This window comes from Argentina anserina, chromosome 4 (assembly GCF_933775445.1).
Source record: "Argentina anserina chromosome 4, drPotAnse1.1, whole genome shotgun sequence".
NCBI lineage: Eukaryota > Viridiplantae > Streptophyta > Magnoliopsida > Rosales > Rosaceae > Argentina > Argentina anserina.
Genome location: NC_065875.1, coordinates 7,778,660 through 7,788,994, shown reverse-complemented (window position 1 = coordinate 7,788,994; position 10,335 = coordinate 7,778,660). Strand labels below are relative to the sequence as shown.

At 38.4% G+C, this 10,335-nt stretch overlaps 1 protein-coding gene and 1 pseudogene across 1 annotated transcript; one reads left to right on the top strand and one right to left on the bottom strand.

The window, feature by feature from the left end:
- Window positions 1-2,667: 2,667 nt before the first annotated feature.
- LOC126792118 (uncharacterized) lies at window positions 2,668-3,582 on the bottom strand. Its single transcript, XM_050518606.1, has 4 exons — window positions 3,550-3,582; window positions 3,266-3,444; window positions 3,089-3,171; window positions 2,668-2,978 (listed from the first exon to the last, which is right to left on the bottom strand). The coding sequence occupies exons 1-4, from the start codon at window positions 3,580-3,582 to the stop codon at window positions 2,668-2,670; spliced, it is 606 nt and encodes a 201-aa protein (XP_050374563.1).
- A 5,478-nt stretch (window positions 3,583-9,060) lies between these two features.
- LOC126792995 (uncharacterized) lies at window positions 9,061-9,267 on the top strand (annotated as a pseudogene).
- Window positions 9,268-10,335: the final 1,068 nt, after the last annotated feature.

The following is a 10,335-nucleotide window of genomic DNA, read 5'->3' as shown; positions in this document are numbered from 1 at the left end:
TTTCATATCTTTAGCATAGGAATGTCTCGATCCTGATTTTGCCAAAGAGCAGGCTTTGCAAAATGACTGATGTGCCTTGGAAATAGTCATTGAGGCAGAGGGAGGGAACACATCTAGTACTTTAGAAGACAATGTGTGCATTGGAGTAATATAACCAGCACTTCGCATCGTATTGGATTGTTGTCCCCTTTTATTATTCACTCGAAAAAAGGGATGTCCGTATGAATTCTTTAAAATACGGACCATCATGTCACGACCAGGATGTCTGATAAGCCTCGATTACTCGACATCAATATTTAACCCTGTAAGCATCATTAGTAGTATAAAGCAAGAGGGTATCGTTCACAACCGGAGATCCAGCTAGGGCTTAGAATCACAAACTCTTAACACAAATTCATAAAGATATAAAAGAGTTTGATATATAGGATCGAATTGAAAGATAAAAACAGAAAATAAAACCTAAATTAATATATACATGTAATCAACCAACTAACACACAAACCATCACCAAAACAAATCACATAAAGCTAACGAAAACAAGTTATATGTCTCTTTTTAGAATCATGTCGAGACTTCCTTATGAACACTTAAGGTTGGATCATGCAATTAGGGTTCTAAGCAGTAACTTAATCACATAGACACATAACACATTCGATTAATACCAAGCAGCCCTAATCGAAATCTAACATGTTCATCTTATTACGTAATTCCAAATCCATGCACATTGAATTCATTAAGCATATCACCTACTTAACAAACAACCATGCAATTCGAAATTTACATATAAACGAGTAAACGTGTTCTTAGCATAAACCTTTAATCCAACAACCTAAATATCATGCTACAAACATAATCATAACATTTAGGAATCAAAATTATTCATAGAGAGTACACGGCAGAAACCAAAACAGAAAATTCATAAAACCAAAACATGAAATCGCATCTTATATAAATTGAATCAAGTAGATATTTCATAGAAAAAATCGAAACAAGATTACAATACACAAATCGCATACACAACCAAGAACAAGAAAACCAAAACCGAATTAATCAAAGAGAGAATCATGGTTACACTTTATCAATCAAGCGATTCTACAAGGTGTAGCCGTGGCTTCTAAGGGGATGGAACCTCTTCAAAAGCGTGCTTGAAGGCTAAGGATGATGGTGGAGAATGGTGGAATCGGTTTTAGGATTTTCTGAATTGGTGAGTATGGAATTCGGTAGAGCTTTGGCTTGTATGTGCGCAAGGTTGATGATGCTTGAATGGTGAGGCCGAGCCTCTATATATAGGAGAAAATAAACCCTTCATGCCGTCCCAATTAGGAGATAGAATCCAATTGGGAAGTTGAAATCTTCTTTGATATGAACTTTGATTCATGTACTCCAAATCCAACTTGATGTTGGAAACCAAATCCAATAGGGAAAACACATATGGGCTGCACAACATCTCTCCTTGTCCAACTAGGAATAGCTAGGCCGGCCTCTTCTTCTCCTTCTTCAACTCGGACATGATTTACTTGTCTCACTAGGAATGCATCACGACATCACTACTCCTTGTCCAAATAGGATTTGTCTTTCCTGAAAAGAAATCGACGATTAAGGAATAGGAAAGAATGAAAATAGGAAAGTAGAGTCATATTCGAGTAAGGAATCCTAGCTCAATAAGGATTTCTAACACTTACCACAATTTCATCATCAAATCATTCAATTTCGGCATACCTCTATCTATAACATACAAATGACAAATATGAACCTAAAACAACTAAATAAGAAGTAACAAAGTATAAGAATATGACATATATACATTAAGAAAGTCACACTTTGTGCTCCTATCAATGTCCTAAGCGGTCATGCAAAAGCCTGTATAAGTCAGTGTCCCAAATTTCATCATTGGTGACAACATATGATTCAATAATTCGAATGGTAGTAAGATATAGTCCATTATCTTGACTCTTCATCTTCTCTAAAACACGTGTCTTTCCACATTCAAGAGAAGTAAGACACAAATATTCAATTTCATTCTCACAATAAGTGTTCAGATGATAACCGTTCGTACGCATATCTTTGAAGCTTAATAAGGTTCGAGGGGCTCTAGGTGCATATAGAGTATTTGTGATTTTCAATAATGTGTCATTGGGCAGGAAAAATTGGGTAGTTCCTCGCCTTTTTACTATTTGGTTGGATCTAGTCATAGTAGACAAACAAAATTATAAGAAATTAATTCAACAAATAATTGTCGATTCCTTAATACAGTGTGGGTAGTCGCACAATCTGTTAAGCACTCTATTTCTCCTCGATTCATTCCTACAATTAAATTTTGATGTGATCATTAAAAATATATATCTCATATTCATTAGAGTATTCTGACGTAGGTTGAATGATATACTTTTCATTCCAATTTTTTTATTGCATGGATGTATTGCTTTACATCAGTAATAGTGCTATTTTTGAACCATGTCTAATAATTTAAAACTTGAACAATCTCAATACTTCAGAGTAAAATTTGAAAATTTATTAATAATTCAACGGTAATCAAAATAAGTCTCATACATAGAAATCCAATTCAATAAATCATTATTGAAAAATAAACTTTAAAACCAAAACCAATAGTCTAATTAAAATAAGGCATTACAGATTCACACTCAACTTGGAAATAAATGAAAAAGATTAATCAAAATCTGGAGTATCGCTTGACTTGGCATGGTCCATCTTGCCATTAAAGTCCAAAATTGTGAGGTTGACATTAGGTTCACGACCTTCTTCCTCCATATAGTGAGCCTGTTGTTCTCTAGACTCCCTATACCTCTTGTAATTGGCTACTACTCTATTGCTTGTCTGGCAGTTCTTATACCAATGAGTAATGTCTCCACACCTATAGCAAGGTTCATTGTCAACTCTATCCCTTTTTGCTTGAGGGTTTTTCGGTGCCTTTTTCATTTTGTGACCACTAGGTCCAGTGGCACCATGGCCACTAGGACCTGCACCATCATCTCTGCGCTATACATTAGGAGGATCTCCACGGCCCATTCCATGGCCCATATCTTTTTCCACGTGGTGTATTGCCCCCCACGTGTGTAAGGGTCAACACATCCAGTCCCCTTTGCTTTAGGGTTCTTTCCATCCTTCACCTTGCCATAGTTAGCCTCGGGAATTTTCTTTGTCCCAACATGCCTGATTATTGTTCAAAAGAACTTGATCATGACGCTCAGATACTTGCAACATGGTGATAAATTTATGGAAGGTAGTGATTCTTTTATTGTCATACTCCAACCTATACTGGTTTGCTAATATAAGTGCTAAAGTAGGAAAAGTGGATAGAGTCTTCTGGATCATATCATCTTCTGTGAGTTCCTTGCCACATAAATTGAGACGTGCTTTCAAGCGCAACATATCCTTGTTGAAGTCATTAACCCTTTTGTAGTCAAGTAAGCGGATTTCATTCCACTAGACAGTTAATTCTGGGAGCAAAGTGTCATGAATGTTCCCAAAACGTTCCTTTAGGGCATCCCTCAATTCCTTGGGTGTTTTCAACTGAAGGTACTCTCATACCAAGCTTTGATCAATATGCCGCCTCAAGAACATTAGGGCATTTGCTTTGGTTTTTGCCGACGGTTCATCTTTTTTTTCGGTGGGAGGATAAATGGTGGTTGTGTAGTCTTTTCCCACAAACGTGGTTTCAACATCAGAAACCCAACGATGGTACTCAATTCATTCTGAGTCCAAAATGGCAAATTCAGGTCGAGTTTGGTCAACCATCTACTAAAACAAGAGTGAATTGGATTTCAAGACCAAATTTCATGGTGGTCACATATTCTGTTTCGATGTTTTTGTAAAAATGCTTTATCACATAGTTAATTTTAGAATTTTGTAGAGCGCATGAATTTTAATTATCATGGCAAATAAATAATATCTTGGTTATAATAACATTTTAAAGACAGATAACAATATAACATGCATATAATCAACTCTCAAGCATGTCATTAAGTATAACAATTTTATCAACTATACCACAAACGTAAATTAATATGCCTTAATTTACCATGCATAATTGAAAACATTACCAACATAACATATACGTATGCAGTAAACTCGGCCAACAAATCATATTGTAGACACGCATATTTACTTACTTTAAAATAAATAACACATATAGTAAAAATAGTAACCAAATTTTCACGTTTACTATTTAAATTTTTCCTGAGATTGTGAAAGTAAATGATTACTATAAATTACCAGGAACAAAAATTGTGAAAAACGAACCTTAATTTACCAGAATGGTAAATATTTCTTTTTTTTTTTCGAAACGTTTCGCGGGTCGGGGGTCGCGGGTCCGGGTCGGGGCTCGTTGGATCTGCCGCAACAGAAGAGATCCGGTGTGGTCTTGGTTGATCTGGAATAGTGGAGCGACAGTGGAGATATTCTCCGATCTAGGTCGTCGCCGATCTTGCTTGCAGCATCAGGGATCGTGGGTCCGGGTCTGGTTTGCAGAGGGTGGTCGCGTCGAAGATCGAAACGAGGCGCGCCGATCTGAGGTGGTTTGAGGGTGAAGGACTGGCGGAAAATGTCACCGTTCGGGTCGTCGGAGATCTGGATCGCCGATCTGTGTCGACATGGATCTCGTCGAGCTGTGTCGTCGCAGGGAAGAAAACTGGGCGCCAATCTCGCCGAGTTGCGTCGCCACAGGGACTGGGTGCGGCGATCTGGGTCACCGATCGAGGTTGGCCGGAATGAGGCTGTTGTGGTGCAGCCGAGCAAGCTATGCATCAGCTGCTAGTGAGGCTAGTGGCGGTCGAAAAAAAAACTAGGGGAAAAAACTCAGAATAAACCTCACGTGATGATACGTGTAAAAGTGAAACGGATTTGGTTTACTCGTAATATTATGAACCCCCTTTATATAGGGGAAATATTACATAGAAATGTATCAATCAGTTTAATGACAATAAACACTAATTGATCCGTTACATAATGTAGATCCGTAATTAACTAAATATTAAAGTTGATTGCCTCCGTCAGTTACTTTGACGAACGTAGACTGGATCTCCAGTCTGTGTCGACATGGATCTCGTCGAGCTGTGTCGTCGCAGGGAAGAAAACTGGGCGCCAATCTCGCCGAGTTGCGTCGCCGCAGGGACTGGGTGCGGCGATCTGGGTCACCGATCGAGGTTGGCCGGAATGAGGCTGCTGTGGTGCAGCCGAGCAAGCTATGCATCAGCTGCTAGTGAGGCTAGTGGCGGTCGAAAAAAAAACTAGGGGAAAAAACTCAGAATAAACCTCACGTGATGATACGTGTAAAAGTGAAACGGAATTGGTCTACTCGTAATATTATGAACCCCCTTTATATAGGGGAAATATTACATAGAAATGTATCAATCAGTTTAATGACAATAAACACTAATTGATCCGTTACATAATTTAGATCCGTAATTAACTAAATATCAAAGTTGATTGCCTCCGTCAGTTACTTTGACGAACGTAGACTAATAAGGCAATAATGTTTTTCCTTTAACAACTTTTCTAATTTTATTTGAAGTTTGTTGACATTTTTGTAATTTCCAATTAATTGTGAAGACTATCTTTTAATTTGATTTTCTTCTTTAATTTTTTTATAATTTAAGATTTGATTCGGTACTAAACAATAATTTCCTCTAGTTCAATATAAAAATAAAAGTCAGGAGGACATTGAAGGTTTATCTGATTCTCAGTTTTCTATTTTTAATATTATACAAAACAAGACTGATAATTATTGAAATACAGCAAGGTGACATGCATACCACAATGTGTATACTCTACCTTTTAATTTCTAACCATGCGAGTTTTGGGATATTTTGTAAAAACGCATCCAATCCTATTTGGTCATGCATATACAGTATAAATGTAAAATATTTTTTTATTAAAAAAAGTAGAATAGGAATCCCACATATTTGGTGTAGCGGCATATGTCCGTCCCATTAAATATAGAAGGTGAAGACATACTATAAGTAGGAGGTGTACGTATTTTGTTTTAAAGACACATAATAAGTAGGAGGTAATTAGTTCGACCAACATGGAAGAAATTGTTATAATTACGAGTTGCTAATTTGATAATTTTCACCTCATCCTGCTGTTGCCCTATTTGTACTTTGTAGGAGTTTTTGTTGGGCAAGAGGGTGTAGAAACTCACATTTCTTGAATCTTGATGGAGGTATATAAAATTTGGAAGTACGTTAGCTTATTCTACATGTTGCTAGTTGCTACATAGCAAGACGGGATAATTTGGAGTGGTTTAGTACACTGGCGGACCTATTCGAACAGATTTCATGATTCAGTTTTTATGAGCTAAGATTTCATGATTCTATTTTCCTAGGTTCATTTCCCAGCTAGCTTTCTTTTTCTCATTTTTTTTTCTTCTTTTCTTTCCTTTTTTGTTCTCACATTTTTATTTTTGTTTGATGTTACATAAAAAAAAAACATTTTGGGCTTGGTCCAAAAAAACTTGCACAAATTAGCCTATTCCATTTTCCAATCTTGGATCCACCTTTGGTTTAGTATGAGATTATGGGAACAGAAATTTGCAATCTCGCTTCTGAGTAAATCGATTAAGCAGCTAGTTAGTTGGATGTATAGGAAAGCAGCACTTACTAAAGAAATTAATAACGAGGGTGATCTCAGAAGCATTAGAAAGTCAATGAAAAAGACATAAAAATGAAATTGCATGCCCTGGCCATTAAGGTTAATTGTCTAATTAATATACTATAACGAAGACAATATTATTTTATTCGTACACAATATTCGCAATTTTGTTTCTAAATTGTAATAAGGCCGCCTATTGTTTGATTAGGGTTGTACACATGTAAGATTTTGCAGCTTCTTTGTAGAGAATGTCTAGTGGTTAGCTCACTCAATGCTCGGGAGACACTTAATTTTATTGGATTGAATACTGCAAGTATGATCCTCTTATCATATGGTGGTAGGGCTTCATCACTTTCATGAGGTCTTTTGTTTTGCTACCAAATATGACGAAATGAATGAATTCTTCTATGATAAAAAGAAAAAAAGAAAAAAAGAACCCCACCTCATCAACTGAACGGTAACCTCTAGTCCTCAACGATAGAACGAGGGCCTCAACGATCAAACGGTCACCTCCATTTTACATTATTATCACAAAAAGCTCGTTAGAAACAGTAGAGAAAAGTTGTCATTCAGATGTGTTAGGTCTGGAAAAAAAAATTATTATAACTATCGAATGAGAAGAAGAGTTGAAAATCGTTGATCAACTCAATCAATACGAGGAACGTAACGAGATAGCAGAGTCGACTCAACTGTACTCATCAAGGTGCCTAACTCTACGGTCTCCATTGTTGTGTCATTTGTGTGGTTGCCAGGCCCACAAAATTGGTCCTATGATTGGAGTTGGGCTGACTTATAAGGTTGGGGATCCATATTTGAATCCTTCTCGGGGCAAACGTTAGTGTGTGCAGTAACAATAGACTAGTTTAAGGTTGTAACACTAGTAATGATATTTACATTATCTTTTTACAAAACATATGCGCGACATTAACCAGTAGCTTAAGCATTCTTCTAAAATCGATTCCGATCGTAGCTGTATAAGAAGGTAATCAAATGTTGTGATATAAGATAGTGCCCTATTTCATGCCCACAACCCTTTTCTCCAAGTGCTTACAGTCGACTTGAAGCCTAACTTGCCTCGCAAGCGTTCTCTATATCCACATCGATCACCAATGTACGTACGTAAACATAAAATTCACAATCAAGTACACCTCCCTCATACTTGCATTTTCTGTATATATTGTAGAGGAGACAGAGAGAATCAGAAGGTCCAATAGACGCGTGTTTTGTCTATATTGATGAACGGGTCACTTAGAGGGTGTCAATGCCAAATGGAAACACATCAGGACTGGCAGTATCAAGAGCATTTGGTGACTATGGTGTAAAGGACAATGGGGTTATATCGGTTCCTGATGTGAGCCAAAATACATAACCAGCAAAGACCAGTTTGTCATTCTAGCAACAGACGCAGTTGCATGCCTGTTTTCTATATCTTTTTTAAGTTATAATAATCAATTTTCTTCTGCCATTTCATGAACAAAAACTTGATACCGCTTACTTTCTTTTGTGTTCAGTTATGGGATGTTATATGGCATATATCCAACAAAGAAGCTATGAAAAGAGTTTCTTTAGCATCAGATTGGAATCGAACAAAGCCGCTAGCAAAAAGACTGGCCGGTGTGGCATGTACTCTTGCTGGAAGTCTAAGAGAAGGTGCATTGGAATGAATGGCATATCTTCTTTCGCCCTAGCTTATCATCGCAACAAACGAAAATTTTGGTCTCTGATCGAATATACTGGTGTATGTGAAAAAATCTGGGTGTATATATAATTGCTACCTTGTGTGGCAAACTGGCAATTGATACACATTCAAATCCATAAAAAACTCCTGTAGTTTTCCTACTTCGGAGTATAGCAAGTGTTTTTGCCCTCTTTTTATTTACGGTTTCCGATTTACAAAGTTTGTATCCGAACATTGATTACGTACGTAGATTATGTAAGTAACTGTATGGTGTTCGAAACAAATGAAAGATAGTTGCACATGTATAGTAACTTCTGATTATAAGTTTATAACAAGAGCAACAAACTTAATTACAAGCCGAGTGTCACATGCACATATATTTTCTTCTCCATCTCCAATTGTTCTTAAAGATGGGAGCCTGGGATTCTCTTTTGATTCATCTGCAATACAAATTTAATCTGAATACGGGTGATATAAACACAGAGAGTGGTGTATGAGGCTTTATCCGGGTTCAATTCCTTGATTCCGGATTAATTCCTTCGATGCGAGCGGGGTATATCGAGACTCACCCACCAATGGGCCAACGACAGGGATTGAACCCGCGCGTGGTGTGGATTCACAATCCACTGCCTTGATCCACTTGCAAAGGCTTCAACACCGAATCCCTGCAGTATTTTGGTTCTAATTGTAATAGCTTTCGTTCCCACGTCGATTATCTTTAAAGGAATGGACGCCCCTGAGACTATAAAAAAAAGCACGACAATGGAATGAGCATACCTTTCTCGCCCTTTTGGCTAAGATCAAGTAAGTGTAGTATCTCTTTTTATCAATTTAATATCCGGTATGTGGATTAAAGGTTCATACGATATTAAATATATTTTTTTAACGAGTGAGTTTACCTCACTAAATTGCTATTGGGACCCACATGTGTAATCTTTGCATTACACATTTACACTATAGCAAAATTTGGCCCACTCTACTAAATTAAGTTAAAATGAGTAATTTATACAAATTTGGATCTGTTCCGGAAGAATTACTATTTAACCATTGTGTGTGTCTTAGCCTGATTGGTTTCATGTTAGGAGATAGATTGACATCTCCGTAATAGATTAGGACTCTGAATCCTACGGGATTGTGGTTTAGTAATGCCTATATATATAGGCCCTCATATCATTTAATAATTCACAATTATTTTATCCTGCATCACGTTATCATGCACTTTGTTCTACAATATCTGAGCGACGAGGCCACCAGAAAAAATTAACCCTAACATGTCTGGCAGCCTTCTCTTTTAGCATAGCTAGTAAAGCTGAGAATTACCGACAAAATTGTCGTCGGAAAGTTACAAAAAAAAAACCCACAAATCGTTTCTTGCTCTGGGTACCCAGAAATATACTCTGGGCACCATCGTCTCTTCTCCGATCTGCCATGATCAGGTTTTTTCCTCATCATTGACCTAGCTCCATCCACGGCGCCGCTGCACAACTCCTAGGCCGACGTTAGTCCTCGGAGGGTTCTGCATCTGCATCGACGACGACACTGCACCTCTTCTCCGATCTGCCATGATCGGACTTCTTGTCCCATTCGTCTCCGATATCGACCCGCGCCGACCAAACCTTCGCCTGGCTTTGCGCGTCCTCCTCTCGGCGAGACCGGCCACCGTCTCGTAGCCCAACGGCTCGCAACCACGAACTCTAGCGCTCGTCGAGCCTCCCCGACGTCCAACTCAGAGTCTCTGATCCGACTACAAGCCCAACGGATCTCAGCGCCGCCCAACCATCCCTGCTCTGCTTGACGATTGCGACCCACGTATGGAGAAATTGACGCAGCTCACCAACGACTCTATGGAGATCTCCTCCATCAACGATGCAGTGCCGCTGCTGCCCTCCTTGACCCGTTTCTTTTGGGTCCGACCCGGTTTTCAACATCAGACCCGATTACCGGTCGTGGGCCTCCTGCCAACCCAACAATCCCTTTGGGCCTCAGCTCTTCCGAGCCCAAGGGCCTATTGGCCCTATAACTCTATTTCTTTTTCTTTTCCTATTAAA